Source organism: Dermacentor silvarum, chromosome 1, assembly GCF_013339745.2.
Source record: "Dermacentor silvarum isolate Dsil-2018 chromosome 1, BIME_Dsil_1.4, whole genome shotgun sequence".
Lineage (NCBI taxonomy): Eukaryota > Metazoa > Arthropoda > Arachnida > Ixodida > Ixodidae > Dermacentor > Dermacentor silvarum.
Genome location: NC_051154.1, coordinates 87391014 through 87412677, shown reverse-complemented (window position 1 = coordinate 87412677; position 21664 = coordinate 87391014). Strand labels below are relative to the sequence as shown.

The 21664-nt window shown below is 48.7% G+C and overlaps 1 protein-coding gene across 1 annotated transcript in view; it reads right to left on the bottom strand.

The window, feature by feature from the left end:
- The window catches only part of LOC119431826 (protein-L-histidine N-pros-methyltransferase), a 185957-nt gene that overhangs the window by 114361 nt on the left and 49932 nt on the right, over nucleotides 1-21664 (bottom strand). The window contains exon 3 of the mRNA XM_037699290.2: nucleotides 20971-21164. Coding sequence (XP_037555218.1) covers nucleotides 20971-21164 — 194 coding nt within the window. The remainder of the gene's footprint in view (nucleotides 1-20970; nucleotides 21165-21664) is intronic.

The following is a 21664-nucleotide window of genomic DNA, read 5'->3' as shown; positions in this document are numbered from 1 at the left end:
ATCCGTTCTCATTTCCATTAATTCAACGTTTCTTTAATTCAATTAGTAAGTACAAGTAATTTCCCCATGTTGTCCTTGGTGGCATTGTTTGTTGGCTTCTTATATGATTATGATTATATATATATATATATATATATATATATATATATATATATATATATATAGCATGAAAACCAAAGGCAAACAGAAAGACAAGTGGCATAAAGCGGCATTCACCTGACGCATCACTCATAAGCATGGTCTATGACTGTCCAGCACCTCGGCCATAGTTTCGCTGGCTACCGTGATTGTTCTACGACTGCACCAGCTGATTAACACTTCCATAAGCGAATTCGGCTGCCGAACAGTATAGACGCCAGCCATGCATGGCAGTCATAAAGCTGCACGATTTTAATCAGACAAACAAAGGTCAACGTCGCTCACAAATCCAAACCACGCCGTATTTCGTACGCTCAGGTAGTAAAATTGCCGTACATATACCACAACAGTTTGACATTAAAGACGGAGCTGGAGCACAGACAGTGACTCCAATTCCAGAGCACTAGCAGCGCATCTCGCCAGTGCGAGACTTGCCTCGACAAATGCGCACGTTTTTATACAGCAAACGGTCTGAGATGAAAGAGGCGGGCGCCGAAAGCGTAAGCGATAAGTCTAGCTCAATGGCCTCGACGTTAATCGAGCAGCGACGTCCAAATGCCCGACGGCAGGCTAAAAGAACAAACGACTGACGAGCGAAGCAGCGCCCTCACGACAGACGGGGGCCGCACAATGTACAAGTATTAAGACGCAATCTCGACAGCCTTCTACGCCGCACATACACCGAACACACATACATACACGGACACGCTCATCACGGCGGCGGCATTTTGTTCGAGAAAGCCCAAATAAAGCCGCTTGCCATGGTGGCGCCAATAGGGCCCGGGGCTGCGAATCACAAGCGCCGTCGCTAACCGCCATCGCCAACACCCCCCTCCCCTTATTTTTTGGCGGCGGAGTCGCCCGAGGCTAAGCTTCGGAGTGGCGACGCGGGGCCGACCGATAAAGGCCTATTCCAAGAAGCCTCGTCAACGCCCGGACGACGGCGCTCGCCGCTCTGACACCGCGGGCTGTGCTTCGCGGCACGTTCTGTGTCTTTGAGGCAAAGCACCTCGCGTCGGGAGAGCTCGAATGCGGATCGGCCGGCAGCGTAGTTTGGGGAAGGCGCAGAGCGAGAGAGAAAAATGGCGAAACTCTGGACTGCGCTCTGCTACGACGCTGGCCAGTTTCGCCATTTTAGAGCATATAGGTGAACTTACTTATTGCTCTAGTTGGTTCGTCCTGGTGGCGAAATGTACACTGCACGAGAAGACGAAGAGGGGAACGCGGAGGAAAATGCCTACGAGGAAGTCGCGCGGAAGACATCACGAGCCCCTTTCATCACGAAACTACACGTAAGCGTGTACGATAGCTCTCCGCTGTCGGAGGCACACCGCACAGAAACCTTTGCGCTAACCGCCGAAAATAATTACTTCGCCATTCCTGCAGTTATCAACACCAGTTAAAAAAAAGAAAAGGAAAGGAAAAGATCTGCAGTTTCACGTTCCAGATCCACGATATGATTATGAGGGGACTCCGGAAGCATTCTGACCCCCTGGTGTAGTTTAACATGCGCCCCATTTCAAGGTTCACGAGCTTTTTTTTGCATTTCGCCCCAATAGAAATGCGACCGCGCGGCCGGGAATCAAACCCGAGACCTCGTGCATAGCAGCGCAACGCCAAAGCCGCTAAGCCACCACGGCGGGTCCCGGTATCTATATATAAGCAAATAAACAACAAGAATTCTGGGCGCGTATTTTCCTTGCAGAAGAGCGTTTCATTTGGCCGCAGTGTTCGGACGGCGGCCACCCCTGACGGCGATCGGCTATATAACGAGACGCACTAATCCGCGACCGCACTTTTACGCAGGATAAGTTTTGTGAGTAAGGGTCCAGCTCTGGTGTTAATGTCCTTAACGCGCCACGCCTATAGGGGACCTAAAGGAAATAAGCGCCCGCATGTCTTGTTTAAAAAAAAATGTGTGAGCCAGAAACGGAGCGGGAGCCAGACATTCGTTACTCTACAGGAGTGATTCCGTTGGTATAGACGTTCAAGAAGCACTCCAGATGGCCAAAGTAAATCAGGAGCCCTCCACTACTACGCCTCTCACATCACCTGTGCTGCGTAATCAGGTTAAAACCTATCACTTAAAGTTAGCTTGGCCTATTATATGAACAACCGATGCCAACACATATGCAGAAATTCATTTGAGCCGCTTTTTTTTCTTTCTTTTTTTTTCATTCCGAAACGAAAAAGAGGAGCTATGTCTCATTTTTTTGGTTTCACAAAGCCAAAACAGCATAAACCCGACACCAGGCTTACTCGAAAGCCGGTACACACGATAGTGACGTTTGAAAGCCAGAAATATAACGCAAATCGACAGCACCTTAACACGTAAAAAGACATCAAGGGAAGGATTCGAGGTGTGCACGGCGAGAAATTGCACATTCGCGACGCTCTCGGCAAAACAAGACGTCGACGTACTAAAAACACAATCTGGTGCCCAGGCCACGCGAGCGGAAGAAAAAGAGGGGGAGGGGGGGGGGAAGCAAGACACGAAAAGCGCGGTTCGTAAAGGGCGCATTAAGAGGCGCCCTGCCGCGTATGACGCACGCACACACGCCAAGCCGGCAGCGCAGCTCCGCGCGCGCTAAGCAAAGTCAGAGCGAAACGGAACGAAGGCCGATCTCTCAGTCGGCGCATTAACATAAAAGAAAGGTACGGGCCAATAGCGACTCGTGTTGATTAAAGCGGCGACGCGCGATTGGCCGGCTCGAAATTCGCAAAATGTAAATAGCGAGTGAAGTTCGGGCCGGCGCTGCCTGGCTGAAAGCTCATGCAGAATGTCTTCTCGATCCCGCACATCTCGGGGACCAGCAAAATTCTACAGCAGCCAAGACCCCGCCGCGATGGGTGCCCTTGCTTAGTGCTTTTCCCCTGCAAGATCCTGACGCACTCTCGCGTTATTTTCCTTTTCCCCTCTTCTTGTCTTGGCGAGCTGGAAACGAGCAGCGACGGCGGTTTGCGAAAGTAAAGCTACAAATTTCCCCGTCCTGCACAAATTGAACGCGAAATAACACGTCGGGTCGATATTCCAGCTGCGAAAACACACTTTATTGCATGTTGTTGCCGAGAGGGCCCGACGGCTGCGTATTTACTCGCGAGGAGTTTGTTTTCATGTCGGCCCCGCAGCGCTGTGGCGCCGAGCAATGCGCACGGCACAGCTTGCGCAGCACGCTTCTTGAAAAATGGGGAGGACAAGGGAAGAAAAAAAAAAAGGAGGGGGGGGGGGGGGCGCAAGAATTTTGCGCGATGCACGCGAATGGCGATTGCGCCCCTGGAATTGCCTTTTTCTCCCTGCTCGCTCCTGGCGGAACGAAGCACGCAGGGGCCGTCGCAAAATGGCGCCCACGGACGGCGCGTCGCCACGAAAACGCGCACGCAGCGTTGTCGCCGGCCTTATTATGGCCTCTCGGTACGAACGATTAAACTGCGCGCGTGCCTGCACACGTTCGCGCCGCCCACCCCCGACGGCACAGAAGGCATTCGCACTCAGCATGCGTGGTCCACTGTGGGAATGGCATCTGAGAGAGCAGCTTTGTTTGCTACGGTGTAACGCAAAATGGGGCCGTTTGAAACAACGAACCGTACCAATGGGAGTCGGATGCGAGGAAGGCGGCGCTCAAATAGCGTCCCTTCTACTCACGTATGCGCAACTCGCCGAAAGCCATGGGCCGTCCCCAAAAAATTTCGCCATCACGCGCAATGTCCTTTCTGGAGAGTGAAAAAAAAATGAATCGCGTCGTTCTTTTCTTTTTCTCGTTTATAAAGGAAAATAACACAAAGTTTCTCGGCCAGAGAGTACAGAGAAGAAACAAGCGGATCGAAGGCACTGGGAGCAATTTTGTTCCACTGATTAAGCCCGCGCTACTTCTAAAAACCACAAAGAGAGATTAAGCTGTGCAAGTAAAATAGGCGGAAAAACATTCTAGCAAAGAAAAGAAAGAAGAGAGAGAAAAGGAGAGCGTTTGCAAGCAATAATGGGACGACTTAGGACAGCAATCGTCAAAAGTAAGCGCACCGGTTACCTGCCGCGAACATGCGGTGATACCTGAGTGTGCTCTTCCAGGAAAGACAATGGCTGTAAGCTGGAGACGATTGTTTCTTTCCCTACAGTCTCCCATCCACGTGACGCGCGTCGCCTTTCGGCGTGGTCAACAACGACCGGCCAGCAGCTAGCCGGAGCCCACCCAACGGCAAGCGGTATGGAGCCGGTATCGTCTTCGACAAACAGACGGGACTCGGAAAGCGCGCAGCCGCGGCTTTTCGTCTAGCTTGCACCGCGAAGAGAAAGAAAGGGCGCGTCGCCACGCAGGAACAGCGCCTTTCGTGGCCGAGAACAGCGCTCGCTGGCAGCACGCGAGCGCTACACACACACACACACACACACACACACACAGGGAAAGAGAGAGCGAGCCAGCCCGAGGAAACACGGGAGCAGCAACTCACAACCAGCAAAAGCCACAACACAAACACACACACACACATACACACCAAGCGCGGCGTCCACTTGGGAACGGAAGTGCGCAGGAAGCTGTTGCTGTTGCGTCACCGACGCCAAGACGAATCGGCCCGTGCCGCATCAAAACAGCGAAGGAAGAAAGCAGGCAAAGAAGGCGGCCAGTGAAAGAGAGAGGAGTGCAGGCCAGTTGAAAAAGGAAGCCGTATAGTGCGGCATGCGACCTCGACCCTGACCTCGCTCAGGTTTGACGACCCAGTCGGTCGATGACTTGCGCTTCTCAGAGCGCACGCCGTTCCCTGTGGTCGAACCGATCGCAGCTCTTCTCTCCGAGGGCCCCACTTAGGACTCGGGGGAGGCCCTCGAAGGAACCAGGGCCGCGGTAACCTGAGCTCAGAGAAGACATGCCTCGCCTGCGCATAAACCGGACGCGCGCTCAGCCAATAGGTCTCAGAGGGAAATATGCGGACAGAAAGGGATGCATCTGTTTGCGACCGGGTGCAGGTTACCGAGACAGCCCGCCTCTAGCCGTCCCCAAAGCCAATCCAATTAGTCGAACGTATGCAAATCAGGCGCACGTAAGCTGATTGCAAGGCAGGTGGTAATTTACGCGGTAAAAAGATCAAGAACTAACTTTACTGACCACGATGAATTCGTGCTAACACACTTTAAGAACATAATAATAATATACAAATATAACAAAAACGAAATGATATAGCGAAGGCTACTACTAGATAAGTATCTCTCCACATGTGGTACCCTAGTTTTTAATAAAGAACCGTTAGATTAAAACAAGTAGGCGCAAACAGCACAATGCACGCAGAGAAAAGACGAACAAGACGAGCGCTATTCTTTCTTTTCTCTGTGTGTATTTATATGTGTGTCGGAAACGGTGGTTTGCGCTAACCACTCTTTCCCGAAGATATACAGGCACAATAAAACAAGAGCGAGAAATCCGAGGACACCTGAGTACTTATGAGTTGTGAATGCGAAAGCATTAATGTCCAATTGAAAGCCACTGAGCGGTACTTCGAGTTATGAACTCCTCGTGGGCAAGCGAGCGCGTTGAGACGCATGGATCGTTTTTTGATTGGTCTTACCGAGGCGCAATTAGAACGCAGGCGAGAGCTTGCGCGGAGAAAGAACGCGCGGATAACGCAGGCTTTCAAGAGCGAGAGCGACACAGGCCCTCTCCCCTCACGCAACACCTGGAGCGCTAGGGCGGCAGCAGGTGTTCCCTTTCGCCCGCTCTGCTCCGTCGAGGCTCGCTCGTGACGTGGCGTCGCAGCCAATGGGAATTTACCTACCGTTTCGCTCCTGCAGATGACAGACGCCGGCTTTCTCGCTCAATGGGCCATTTGACGCTTTCGCATCAATAACAAACCGCACATTAACGCTCATATGCAAAGCAAATAACTATGCGCCAAACGCGTGTCCTTATGTGCGACCGACACCTCGCACGTTCTCTAAATCTGCGCGCTTTTTTGTATACGCACAGAAGTTTGCCCCTGCGGAAGTACGTCTAAAACCCCATCCCTATTAATGCGTAAGCGTTGTTTGGCGAGTGCCCCAGCAAAATCTGTCACGCGAAAAGTGTATTGACTTGTATCGGCACAAAAATGCGTAATTTGCTAAGTTAAGACATTTAATCCTTATAATAGTGTAAATGTAGATGATTTGTAGCTTTATACGCGATAAGGAACAATTGGAAACAAAAAAATGATCAGAGAGAAAACCGTTCTCGTCAGGCCGCCTTGAAAGCTTAGTTTCCCACATTACTGGCGTGTGCGCAGAGAAGCCTGCTGTGGGGCTGCTGAGTGAGCTGATTGGCACATGTGATGATGATAATAATAATAATAATAATAATAATAATAATAATAATAATAATAATAATAATAATAATAATAATAATAATAATAATAATAAATTATTGGTGGCGTTAAAAAAAGCTGGTGACGTCACCATCGCCTCGTCAAGGCCGTAACACAAAAGGAAAAAGAAAGAGCAACTGTGGTAAAAGCGGTTGCGAGGCGTTCCGGATCAGTTGATACGATCGCTTTGAAGGGGCTATGCAGCTTTCTGGCCACTCATCTCCACACCGTTCAGTACACGGAGTTCATTTATTTGGCACCGGAAAAACGATGAGTAGACATGCATTAAGCTAGGATAAGTAAGTAAGCAAAAGCGAAGTAACAGCCGAGCCAAAGAATGCTTACGCATTAGTAGACAATTCTCAGAATTTCTGTAGCATTTTCTCAGTCATTCATTCCGCCGAACATTCGCCACTTTCAGAATACAAGATTGCAGGCGCACAACACAAAAGTGACTGCACATTTGCTGCACCACAAAAGGCAAGCAGAAATGTCAGTATACGAAGGCAACCTCAGACTTAAAATCAAAGTCAATGCGACTTCGACGCCGGGATCCTAAGACACAACAAACCAACTTCCCTGGACATGTATAGGCTCCCGGACGAAGTCCGAGTTCTCGAGAGCCTCTGCAGGCGCATTAACATTTTCAGCACAGACGCAAGAGTAATAGAAACAAGAATAGCAACGAGGGAGAGAGAGAGAAAAAAAAAATGTCGCCCTATAAGGTATACGGAAACACAAATCAGTAGAAAACTGAAAAAAAAAAGAAACAAGAGAGGCGCGGGCAGAGATTGGAGAGGAGCACGATAGCTGGAGCGTGGACGAGGCGACAGGGAGATAATTTGGAGTTTGAAGAGAAAGTAAAGGGACCATTAAAAAACACCTTCCTTGGGCCGGGAGAGAGAAACGGACAGGCACAATGCCATTTGTCACTGTCGTTTCAATGTGACAGATAAAACACTATTCTCTAAGAAAAACGGGAAACGACGAAAACAAGAAAGCCTCGCCCACCAGGACACGCGCTGCGCACGGCGGCCGCTGTAAAAGAGCGGGATGCAAAGCCCAGAAAAGAGAGAACATGGGGTGAAACCGAAAAGCAGCCATGGTAACAGCGGGGCTGGAAAAGAAAATCACACGTCCAGGAAAAAAATCCAAGCGCTATACATGCGGGAAGATAGGGCGGAAGGAACCGTGGAAGGAAGAAAACGGAAAAAAAAAAAAAAAAAAAAAAACGTCTCCTGCGTCTGACAGGAGGAGAATTGTGAAACCGTTGGCGCTCGAATAATTGGGATCTTCTGTAATTGGCGGAGCGACGGGGCCGCTCTCCTCCAATCAGAGCAGCGCTGCTTTTATTTTGCGCTTTCTCAACCGCCGCATCCCGAGGCGTGCGCCGCTCCATACAGTACAGCAGCGAGTGGTGACATTACTTGTTTCGTGCACGGCGGCCCGCCCTACGTCTCCTGATCCTTCGCTCGCTTTTTATCTATTTGGCACTCTGAGCGACATCATCTCGTCAGGCCCTTCTTTCTTAATTGCGTTTCGCACCTGCCATTACGGCTGCTGGCGGAACATGAAGCGAGTGTTGTTAAAAAAGGAGGGAAAAAGCGTTTTCATTCCCTTTGGACAGCTGTGATTATTATTATTATTATTTTAATTCTTTCAGCGGCTTCTAACAACCATTGTATCGTGGAGTCACTGGCCGGGTGGAGCAATTCGGTAAGGGAAAACGAGATAACACAGCAGCCGGATCTCCTCTTTTGTGTGAGTGTGACTTGAGCTACGACTGCCTCTCGCCGTATACGTATTCCTATATACATAGTACCCTGATACCTGCGTCATACGGAGCGTTTAACCATAGTCGCAAATGTCATAACTTGTCTAACACGAGACGTGAGCCCGCAGTGCTGGCGAATAAAGGATTCGCAGTTTGACGACAATATTGCGCACAACGCGCTTCATGCAATTATACTGTTTTAACACGACTTTAACGGTTGGCGCACGCCTCCGCGCCCGGCCATAAAACATTTGTACACTATAGTCGATACAGGGTATCCCTGTGAAAGATGTACATACGTATATGGCAGCCGCAGCCCACAGTCCCTGTCCAAGGCAGATTTTTAGACGGACTTACGGCTTTGCACTGTCAGCACGCCTAAGGCTAGCGCATGGCTCTTCGAATATAGAGCTGCTGAAAGCTGGCGATACCTGATATAAACCGGCATACAGAAGCAGGTAAAGGGCCAATCAAACTCTATGTCTCTTTAGTAGGGTACCCTGTGCGCAACTAGTTCGAACGTTATTTGTTTAATGGCGGAACGTAGGGACAACACCACGAACGTAGACCGCACAATTTCTTTTTATGACAAAAAAGCGTACTAACGTCTTCCGGCCCGAGTCGCCTGCCTAAGAGGAAAGTGAAGCGAAATGAATAATTGATTAGTGCTGCAGGAATAATGGCCGGAATAAGAAATTTTGTGGCCCGGGCCAAATTTGCCTCGGGGCCATGTAATGATGAGTTACCAGTCACGACAATAATGATGATCATGACGACGATCACGGTGATTGGTTAAGGTGCAGAATATTTCGACTGTTACAGGTTTCAGACAGCAGCATGGTGACCGCGGCATGGTGCAATCTGTATAAAATAGGGGTGTGTGAATTTTCGAAATTTCGAAAAGAAATCGAATAGCCTTTGCTATGCGATTCGTATTCGATTTGAGAATTTAACCAATCTAAGTTGTCGAACGTTCATTTCTATCGTATACTATAAGCGGTAACAATAACCGCTGCAGTTTGCGCCGAGGAAGATTGATGCTATTCAAGACTCTTCCGGAATGACTCTGCTGCACGGGAGCCGCGGTTGTTGCGCAGAGGCAACAGTTGCTGAGCGAACCATTTCTGCACAATAGTTACCAGTCGTTAAATAAGCCTCATTTCATGAAGTCTACGAATTTTTCGCTCAACTTAGGCGGATCAATTTGTTATTTAGTCAATATCTCGCTACGTTTGGATTCCATTAAAATTATGCTCGGAGATGTAGTATTTCAACGAACACAACACTCTATACTATATGCACAGGAAAACCCTTGTTTCATTACTTTCAGTGTCGTGGTGCACCAGATGCGATGACATTTCAGTTGCATCTCATTAAACACTTTTTTTGTCATCCATCCTTTAAATCTATGTTTACGTCTAGTTCTGAACGGCATTACATGTATCAATTAAATAACGTATATCAGGCTTTTTTGTCAAACGGACTCCACGCAACCTTGATATTTCACATTGTTTATAAATCACAAATATTCGGTATTCTATTTTCGAAGGTCGCTTCGCAATATTCGCATTTGATTCGATTCGGAAATCTTGCTATTCGATCACCCCTAGTACAAGCCCAATGAATTATTGGTGACCATGAAGCTGGTAAACATGGGGGACGTCTGGCGTGGAATCGTCAACGAGGGAGTAATTAATGTTGGGCTTGCGACTCTTCAACAATCCGCCTCCTTTAAGTATCTGCGATCACGTCAACAAAATTGCTACGCGTCGACTTGCAAAGATGGATAACATTTGCCCTTGTTGCCTTGACGAACAATGTAGTTACTTAGAAACGGGTCGAAATCAGCGACCACCTCTAGACTGCCCCCAAAAATTGCCATTTCTAGTGTAACCGAATGCGTCCTCGCTACCCTTAAATGCTAAACCTCGCTCAGACAGCAGCCTGACAACAGTCACGACGCGCTTCAGCGCTTCCTTCTAATACATGTATAGTTTGGGCGGCAAGCTGTTTGCCTCAACAGCATTAGATTGGGCCAGCCATGCGGCGACTACCTTTGGGTGGTCAGCGGTGTCTTCATGTGCTCTTAACTTTTCATTCGTCCTTTTCAAGTCAAAAACTATTTCGGCGACTACTAAACCCTTTTTAAGAATTCTTGCGGTAGAACTCGCCCTGGACAGCGTGTTACGGCTTCTAGTGCGTAACCAACATTTCGATCGGGGTCCAGGTGAGGGGCCCTTTAATACTGCTGAGGCGCTCGTCCAGGAAACATTTTTTTTCTCACGGGGCCCCCTAGCAGTACGGGGCTCGAGGCTGCAGCCTCCTTAGTCCCAGGGTTAATCCAGCTCTGCTCAGTACGAAATGGCTTGCCAGAAACCTGCCCGTAGCAGCCGGCAAACGATTGCACATGTATTTAAAACAATGCATTTGATGGTTTTCGGTTGCTTTCTTCATGCGATCTACAACTTCTAGGGAATGAAAACAATGAGACACAATGTGAAGTGATATGCGCGCGCACACTGCTGCGGCTATTACTGCCAAGAGTGGCGAAAAGGAAAATGCCTGACCAGTGTAATGTCGCAATGACTAAACAAAATGTATGATAATTTAACAAAATGCGACCCCGTTTGGCATCATGCACACACACATGCTCTCATGAAATGTTCCGGAATAATAAGTTTTTGGGGCAAATATGGGTCCTGAGTAGTTCCGCAATAACCCCAGTGTCTATGCTTATTAAATATTAGGGTTCTGGACGCAGCGTATTGTGAAAATGGTACGAATATCCTTTTGCCAAATGTGTTGAGTTTCTGCGCGCACGGTTGTTGTTTTGGCGAATTTTGCCAACCTGACACCTTCAGCTACTCCTCTTTTTCCTTCCTGAGCTTGGTGTTAGGATCCTCAATCATGTTACTTTGCCACCTCTTCTTAAGTTAGCTATGTCTCCTCTTGCAGCCAGAGTCAATCGTCATTGCCTTCTTGCCAGCACAGCCCTCGCCTCATCCCATTACGTGACCAAACCATCTGTCTTCTCTCTTGTCCGTCCGCTGAAATTCCCGCGACTTAAGCTTGATCGTTCCGCACATGTTGCCGTTCCAAATTCTTCATTTCCCTGTAATTTACCACATTCATATGCATGTTCTTAGTGCTAGACCTCTTCCTCCAAATGTCTTCGGTGCTATACGCAGCATTGATGATCGTGCGTTATACTACAGCAAAAGCTGACTTGGCTGGCTCCCTTTAGTTCCACACGCGCAACGCCTGAAATATCCCTCCAAAGTTTCCGCTGTGCTGAAATTATACTGACCACCTTTTCTACCGAGCTGTTTTCTTCACTCCCCGTCGAATCTGAGTGCTCATCTTAAACTTCGTGCGGACACAACTTTAGATCATCGCATATGTCGCTTTCAACGGAAAGGTGCGAACGCCCAGTTCAAACAGTGCCAATTTCTTTCTGCGGAATCAATGTGGGCCAATATGTATGGATTTCTCCATAAGAAGACGATTTGGTTGCAATAATGTAATTAATTACCTTAATGCGTTCAACGCAGCTTTTTACTTGCCGTGTGCCTGCAATGTGCAACACGCGCCCTCTCCTTTCTGATTAGACATAAGGCTAATACACGCGCGCGCGCACACACACACGAACACGCATGCACGGACCCACAATCCGCCCGCCCAGTTGATTAAAGAGTGAATTGAAGTTAAGAACGCGGTCTAAAATGAAGTGCACTAGTCTCTACGACTGTAGCTATTTAATAAAAACACAAAAACTAAGCAACTACTACAAAAATAAATCAGCCGTTTGACCGGTATACGCTTTACACACTTAAGGGCCATTTATAGTCCGACGTTAACGGCGCGCGGGCCAGCGTCGTTTGCGACCAGTCACGCTACGCCGGTTGCGCTGTGCCAGCCGAAACGCCATATCCTCTATATATATACTCCGACGCACGCGCCGTCGGCTGTTATCTTCGGAGCATGCGCAGAACGATCCCAAGCCCGCGCGCCGCTTTGATCGGCTGTTTGCGACCGTCGGCGAAGCGGCGTGGTCGCCTTTATTTCTTCGCACGAAATGCATTGTGGGTCGGCGCAGTCGACGCGACCAACGCGCGAATGGGTCAGGAGCCAATTCGGCGCCAGGCCCATCGGGGTGCGTCAGAAGCCGCCGGTTACGTTGGCTGCGCCGGTGCGCTCGACTATAGAGGGGGTCGTTTTCGCCAACCTGGCGTAGCGTGCGCGCGCGCATTCGCGTTACGTCGGACTATAAAACGGCCCTTTAGCGGAGACGTCGGCCCCTATCGAGGCATCAAGCCATCTGTTCGATGCGGTTACTCGCCAATACTGAAACGCAGTCGAACTCTCGAGCCAAGTCCAGCCGTCGCATCCCGGTCAGCAACCTTGGTATCGTAAACACTAAACCCCTACGAAGACGGGCGCGTTTCATCTGCGGTCGACAAGGCGGACGTGTCTACGAACCGCGAATAAACGGTCACGCACACCGCTCATTCACCACTTGGTCTTATCTGGAAAATCACACACTATAATACTAGGTAAAAGAGGAAACAGGCCAACGGTGAGGGTCTTTTGCCAATGGGGGAAAAAAATATTACCGCATAGCGACGCGTACGCCGCGAGAAAACTTGACTGCGCGGCCTTATCGCGCGATGGGACACCTCAGCGTACGCGAAGGGGACACGGCGGCGTCCACTGGGGGATTCGTCCGGGAACCCAGCGGCGAGAAGGGAACGCCGAACGTAGCTCGTCGGCGCCGGACAAAGTCAAGATGGCGGCGGTTTAAAGCGCGCCAAACGGCGGCTGCGACGACGACGGCGGCAGCGCGCGCGCTCCGCACAGTCATCCTTCTCTCTCGACTGCCGCTGTCTGCCACCAAGTTGCCACCGAACGACACGGGGCCGGACGGGAGGGGACTCTCCCTCCCGCTCACGGAGAAAAAAAAATCGATATTGTTCTCCAGTCTGAGCAGCGCCACTGGCCGGGAATAAGAAAAAAAAAAAAAATTGAAAAAGAAGCGCATAACCCGCGGGAGAAGGGAGCTGGACAGAGGGAGGGCGAGAGCTGAGGGAGACCACCGGCCATTACAAAGAAAAGAGCCGGACAGCGTCAAAAGAAGACACCTACTTTTTTTTTCTTCTCCCTCTTTCTATCTGTGTTTCGTTCTTATTTGATGACTTTTACACGCCAAGCATTGTATGCGCGCGTTTATTTATATTGCCGTCCGCATGGCCTGGCTTTTTCGTTCAGACGTTAATGCAACGCCAAGCACGAACAATGGTGCGGAGAGGAAGAGAAATCGAGAGAGAGAGAGAGAGAGAGAAAAGAAAGATCACTCAGCGCTCGTCGCTAGGTTTGCGAAGAGACATGCCTACTCCATCTCACCGTCAAGAGAGAGAGAGAGAGAGAGAGAGAGAGAGAGAGAGAGAGAGAAGAAACATAATGAATATGTAAAATGAACAAAAAATCTGACGGCTTGGAATACTTGTCACGGCCAAACACAAAAGCCACTTTGCTTCGCAGACATAAAGAATACTCATAATAAAAAGAGAAGACCCCAACATACGTCTTTCATGCATCAAGAATAACGAGAAGCCCAGTGATGTGAGTGCTAAGTTCAAGAGATGGATAATATGTACAGCGTACGAAGCAAGTTCGTTCTCGGTAATGGTGCGAAAGAAAAAAAAATATCCAAATAAGTATTTTACCAGCATCCTCGAGCGCAGCATCTATTTATAGCTGCTTCATAGTAGCCAACTCCTTTAGGCGTCAGTGTCAGAGGCACTTGGCTCACACCCCGTATCAGATTTGAATAGTCTTAACATGATATACTGAAGCAAAGCTTTTCTCAGAATTTAGTGTTCGTGTACGTGGGCATGCTCTACACCACGTATCAACGTCCTCTCCTGCCTTAAATACGGTTAATTCGATGTGAAAGATATGCGCCACTCGGCAGGCTTACACGCGCATTGGAATGAGACGAAAATACGTGTATTGCTCCACGTGCATAACCGTGCACAAAATGCACGGGCGCCCCATGTCCAGACCACACCACCGTCAGGGCTACCTACCTTTTGACGTCCGGTATCGTTCGTTAGTTCTGCCGGAAGCCGAAACTGATCGCTGTAAGGAGCGCCAGCCTTACTTGCGATGCTCTTGCGCTGAACAAACTCAATGCCGCGATTATATAATGTAAAAAAATATTCACACCCCTCTCGATTGCCAAGAATAAGCTGAAAACTGCTTGAACCTGCCTATATCCACATATGCGAGTTTATAAGTCATGACACACGGGCACTCCAGAAGCGTTTGACATACGTCAGGACGGCGTTCATGTGCAACGAAACATACCAAAGGAGTATTTCTTTCTAGAAAGCAATCGGCTGCGGAAGAGACCTCAGATATTGTCACTCAGCCAACAAAGAGTAGGCTCCCACGTAGCGTTCGTTAACGACATATCTAAACACAGGTACGCCTGGTTAATTTATTAGGTATTAAAAAAAAATCCCTAGACTTTTCGCACTAAACTGCACGAAATAAATTCAGCCCCCCCCCCCCCCCCCCCGTCCCCCCCGACCGGATTTCATGAGACTGCTTTCCGCATTGGACGACATGAATATTTGCAGTCCTTCTGGTAAACGTTGCCCCTATACGCATCGTCTCCGACTGGCTGGTGTCGTGACTAAGGGCCGCGGTCAGGCCAGGAGCCCTGCAGGCATAGGGATGAGGAAGGCAGAACAGAATGAGCGAAAAAAGAAGAGGTTTATTTAAATATTGCAGCAAGTAGCAGATTCTAGATAGAGCTCTCGCGAGAATCGCTACTTACTGCAAGATGTAAATAAACTTTTGCATTTTTCGCTCCTTCTGTTCTGCCATCCTCATCCCTATGCCTGCAGGGCTCCTGGCCTGACCGCAACACCCGGTCACGACACCGGTGTCATTTTATTTATACATGCGTCATCATTTCGAATTGTTGTCGCCTTAATTATCACGTCTTCGCCTTGCCTCTGGAGACACGAACGACATTTTGCAGAATTGTCAATACAAAAATTTGACATGTTTTAGATGTACAAACCACGTGCACGCGATTATGATGGAGGGCCCTTCATGCATTCGACCAAGATGACTATATGTAATCAGGTCGTGGAAAGTGCATTCACATCAGCAGTCGCACAGATCGCACATATGACTAAACATTGCGAGCGAACTGGCGATGAACGCTTACCAAACAAGTACTACATGCAGGAATACGGCAGATGAAGACAGATGCAGCATACTGCCTGTGAGAGATACTAGGAAACAAAACATCGTAGTTTAAAAAAAAATGCCCTGGACCGGGAACAGAGCACAGGAGTTGCGACCATCACTTGATCGGGGCCGTCATTATAAAAAATGAGGTAAACAGAAGGCTTACAGGCCGCTGTGCAGGATCGAATTAATCATCCAGTCAAACCATATATGTCAGCACGCGATTATCCCTTACTACAGGATACATCTTACTTTCCAGCGATTACAGTAGTAGCTGCGATCCGTAGCTGCGATTCGTAGCAAACGCAACCAGTGACAGGTATAGTTTCTTTCGCCAGAGCAGGGCGGGCAAGACAGTGGCACAGCAAGCGGCTGTGCTGCCACCGAATGAAGACACGTTGCAGCAGGACCCACAAGAAGTGCATCACACTGTGCCGCGGTCACTCTCGCACCAAGTTGAAATGGCTTGCCTTCATCACAATATTTGTCATAACAGGAATGAACGACTGCGGTCAAGAACTCGCTGCAGGTTCTTTCTTTAACTAAAACCTTTTTCATGGCGACACACTAACGCCCCGAGTTAGAAACCGCGAAACGTCGTCAACGTAAGCAGGAGCTTGCAATGTAAGTACGCTGCAAGCTGTGCAAAGTTGCTGAGGGGGAAAAATAAGTGCGACCTCAGTATGTGCATATGTAAATACAAGTGCTTTTGTTTTTTTCCGCCGCGGGCAGACGTTCATAAACGTTGCCGGGTGAAGAATCATTCAGTTATGGCTTTCAAAGAGGCACGGATGTCCCCTCGCTACCTAAATGTGGCCCGAGACGCGTGTTTTCGGTGGGGACAGTGGCGAAAAGCGTGTTGCGCGAAATGAGGCCGGCGCGAAAAGAGGCGATCGGTCTCGTGAGCGGCAGCCACGCCTGCGATGCGGCGAGAAGAGGTGCGGGGCGAAGCAGCCGCGGCCCGCGACACAAGAGCACGTTACGCCGCGGTCCCCGACAGGCGTCTTTACACGGGGCCACAAGGACGGGCCTGTTGAAGCGAGACAAACGACTGCACCTCGTGTATACATCCAAGCTCGGCCTCCATGAATCATGGTCAGCCAGTAGAGATCCCAGACAGCGCAGAAAGTGTCGAGGGGGAAAGGAGAAAGAGAGAGAGAGAGAGAGAGAGACAGGGCGAAAAAGAAAAAGAAAGAACCTCAAACGAAAAGGAGGAAATCGGAGGGGTCAGAAACAAGCCTGGCCATTTGGGTCTTTCTGCGGCGGTGGGAACCACGCTTTCGGGGCCACTGTTATTCTTGTCATCTCTTTTTGTGCGTGTTGGCGTCTTCTGTCTCTCCTCTATCGGGGATTGAGAGAGAGCATACATATAGCGCATCAAAGGAGAAAGAGGGGGAGGAGAACAGCACGGAGGAGGAAATAAGAAGAGAGAAAAGCAGAGTGTTGCATGTCGCCGCTGAGGTTCCCACTGTAGCAATACGAGCGGTTTCCCTCGCGGGAACATTGTGGCCACGTTCACTTAAAATCTCCCTGTGCTTTCCCTGCTACTCCCCACTGCTCATCTCTTCTACGATCATTTTCTTCTTTTTTTTCCTTTCGTTTTTTTTTTTTTTTTTTTTTTTTACTGGAAGCGATGACCAACCATCACACAAGACAGAGAAGACAACCCCAGTTAATTTTATAGTCTAACCACATTGCTAAAACAAGGAGGGTGTACAATTCTTGGTTAAAAACATCGTGACGAGATAAATATGTGAAAACATTGCAATGATCTCGACAAAACTACGCGAATGCGAAGTTATAATGCTTAAATTTGACAGGAGGACACTGGTCCGTGAGGCTGGACTATTAACAGCCTCTATGGGGCATACCTACCATGCTGGCATGCTACGTACGGCAAGCCGTCAACCAGAATGACACGCATCGCACATTCAGCGAAAATGTCGGAGGAACGCTAACGCCGTGCATGCCTAAAAAGAATGATCACGAAACAATGACAAATATGCTGGCCCTAAATTCGTATATCAGAGCAATCACCAGGTAATTCGTCACGTTCACAGCACCGGCGGCATGCATGGTGGAGCTACGACAGTTCCTTCGCAGCGTGCATACAGGGAGGTTTGGCCAAGCTTCGCTGAAATCAGTCACGAAGAATATTTAGCAGATCGCAAGGTGCAGTAACTTTTGGACAAATTAGTCCGACTTCTACATCATGCCATCTATTTGTTGTTGACGCTGCTATGGCGTTGCGGTGACAACGATGCATGCATAACCACTGCCTGAAAAAATGCGGCGTGGATGTATCGGTGTCATGGTCCGCCTAAGCGGCACAGGAGCGAGCGGCTAATTCAGTCACACTACGTACCTCACAGTTAGCAATTAACACAGACACGGTCGTCAGCTCCCAAATTTAAAACTGTAAACGTGAAATTTCCAAACGTAGCCACAAATACTCCGCCAATATCGCCGATGAGAAAAACAGACAGGCGATGGGCTAAGCTGCGGCTAAACTGCATTAGCTTAAGCTACGCAGATATTTAGATAAAAAAAAAAGTGCGGCTGCAGATAGCAGCACTGCCAAATGCGCAATGTGAGCTAGCTTATATGCGTGCGCAGTAGCTATTTACTCAGTTACTCAAGTAACTTTCAGTTCCTTACTCGTCTGACCAGATATTCGCATGACCAGATATCCGTCTGACCATTTTTCTAGATGTAAACACGGCGTCTGTATTTAGCTCGCGGTTGATATAGAGGCGTTGGTTGTCCATGACTATAATTTCGGTCTACGATTGCCCTCAATTGTACGGTATTATACGGTAATACGTGATACCGCAGGTAGTATAGTAGCAAAAAAATTTTTTAAAGTAGTAGGAAAAACTAAACGCCGGCAGTTTAGGAAGCAGAAGGCAAACGTGGAGACCCTGACATAGGGCAGTGGTTAACCAACTCGAACACGAGAACGGCCACCGGCATCAGCAGCCAAGCGAACGAAAAACAAACACGGATATATTGACCGAAATGACGCGAAAAAGTAAAGCAAGATGAGCGAAGAACGGCTGACTGTGCGCCACCTGAGACTGCCCGACAGTGAGGAGCAGCCGCGATGAAGCACCCCCAGAGAGTCCAGCGCTGGTCCGCACCGGCCACAATGGATGGGAACCGGCCGCCGCCTCCACCAAGCTTTCCTCTCTGAAGCGCGCGCTTTGCATTTCAGCTCCGTTTCACTTGTCGATTATTGCTTCAACGCCGCTGCCTGTTGTCAATGCCACCGCTCTTTCGAACGTTTCCGCCCCTCGATTTTCAGCCGGCGCGAGACATGCAAAGAAGCCGCCACCACCGCTGAGAAAGCCAACAGCGGGAAAACTCGGCACAGCGAAAAAGTAGAACGAAGCGAAAAAAAAAAAAAACCCCAAAATAAAATAGAAAGCAGGCGCGCAGGCACGCAAACAGGTAAGGCAGACGCTTTCAAAGACGGCAGTTTTTGTGGGCTACACAACGGCGCCCTATAGGAGCGCCCAGACACAAAATCGGAGCAAAGGCGGGGTAGATAGAAGGAAAGCTTTTTTTTTTTTTTTTCCCCGAGCCTTGAACTTGACAATGAAACCCGTAGGGGGCTTGCAACCTGTGGTCACACAGTCTCTGCGTAGTCTGCGCTCAACGCGACACAGTGAATACGTAGCGACCGTTTCTCCGCATTCTTTTCCCCAGTGAATAACGCTCAGCACGGTGTGCAGAAGAAACACTGCTCCGAAAAAAAAAAAAAAAAAAAACGGCTGCTAAGCGAAGCAGGCAGCCCAAGCAAGCAGGCAAATCGAGCGAAACCTCTGTAGAAAAGCATGTGCCGGTACGTTATATCCAGCGCTGTTGCTGTCAGATTGGCCAAAAGCGTAAAGTGGAAGCAGACCTGTGTTCTCAGTAATAGCCAGCTGCCTCATCATGTGCTATGCGCGTTAAGTCGCGGATAGTTGCGTAATATGAGAAGCATACCCCCTTATCGATTTCTAGCAGAAAAGGAATATGCACACCCGGTAGAGTAATGCCATAAAAGGAAAAAACATGTCTTAAACGTTCTCGTGCCCGATACCCGTCACGATTCTAACTTACGTTCAAGATCGAGGGACTGTTCTGTAGGTGTCGTACGAGTGATGTAAGTGACGAAAGAGCTACTTCGGGTGCGCGGAAGGCCACGCACTTGGTACTGCTGACTAGTTGGGCTACATGGCGGCGGTGGCGGTCTGCTTAAGTTGACTGCAGGGCGATAGCCTCGCCTAGCGATCTCCAGTTACCCTGCTTTGCGTCAGCCGACTCCGCCCTACGCTTGAAAAGTTTTCCTGTCGTCACGCGACCTCAGCCGTCTTCTATACTGTTCTTCCCTTCTCTTGGCACTCATTCTGTTATTCTAATAGACTTGCTCTACGAATATCATGCCCTGCGAAACGACATTTATTTCTCTTAATCTCAACCACAATATAATCAACCCCCGTTTTTTCTCCCCACCGCTGTCTGTGTGTCTTTTAAAATTACGCGTATATATTTTTCTTGCAAAGGTACGGAACATTGTCTCAGTTTTCCGCATATGTTCAAATCTACCTTTAGCGCTTCCTGGTTCATGTTTCCTCAAGTTCTTGCGTCATCTCCAGCGTCGTTGAAGATGAGAATGTCATTCGCAATCCACAGGTCGGCGAGATATTCCTCTTGAATTTTTACGTCTCACGTTTCTCAATCTGGCTTCTTTAAGATTGCAGAGAAAACAAAGGAAGTATTGCGTCTCTTTTCCTCACACCCTCTTTAATTTGTATTTTTGCACATTTCTTGTGACGAATTACAGCAGCCGCAAAACTCCAGCAGATACTATGTAAGACATTCAAGTGTGCTTCCTCTACCTCTCGACTACACAATGCCTTCATGACTGCTGGTAGTTCTACTGAACCGACAACCGTTTCTTTTTCGTATGATAGTGGCATGGAGCAGAGATAGAGCATGCGGCTCGTGCACTGAATGCCCTCAGTTCTAATTCCATTCCAAGCAATTAGACTAAGGTTTGGAGTGGTGCCTGATTCGAGCAAGACAAGAAAAGATAACAAGAAAAGATACTGCCTAGAACCAGTATAAGCTACACTTGTCCAGGTGCACCCACATTAAGAAGGCCCGCTTAGCCACAATACACTCTCGTCACAAAATAGGAGCTGACTGCTCTGGCGCAATATCTTGGCCAGTGCCTCCTAAAAATGATCTTGCAGGACTAGATTGGGGGCGCATTTAACTTTCACCGACAACTCCGCACAGCGGTCCTCTGTGTATCCTGGCCCAGGGAAATCCCGCGGGCAGCCTATGCCACTATATAGGTGAAAAAAAAAAAAAAACGCGAGCGACGTCGTGCTCCACACTTGATAAAACGAGGAACACTCCGCATAATTCCTACACACACAAAACACATAAACGAAAACCGAGCAATCTCAGCAACTCACCCATTAAGTGTAGTCTTTGTGAGGAACCATCCTAGGAAGAGCCGGGCCACGGCGTGGAGGATCTGGGTGCCAAGCCAGTTGGATTTTTCCGTGCTCCGGTCGAGAAAGGCCTGCGTCTCAGCATCAAGCTCACACTGCACGAAGTGGGACCGCAGGAACTCATCTTCCAGCTGCTCTGCATCAATGCTGTACCACTGCGATGCGAAAAAAATAAGATGGTGCTGTTTGAGATGTTTATGTGTTATAAATTATAATACAAAAGGCAATCAGGGGGTGAAACCACAAAGCATTTCGTCTGTAAGTGCGCTTTGCCATTCGCCGGCCACCTTCACTAACTTCACTAATGATACGTCCAGCATCGGAATTGGTTGAAATTTGCTCTTATGAAAATTTCTTGAGTATCTGTGCTCGTGCCAGTTTGCATTGAGGAAGAAGAACAGGAGTAAGACAGATGAAAATTACAGCGTACGATGCACACCACTTTCAGTTTTACGACTTGCTCTAAGTACTCGAGAGAGACAAGAAACTCACGTACCCACAAGTATAGAGAGCAACAGCTGGAGATGAATTCAATGCGTTACTTTTCGGCTTGCCTCCAAACTATATTCACAACCATGCAGAACGCCCTTACAGCAGGGTGGAACGCATTAAAAGTACAACAAATCCCAACAGGCAGCGAATTCATAAATAAAGG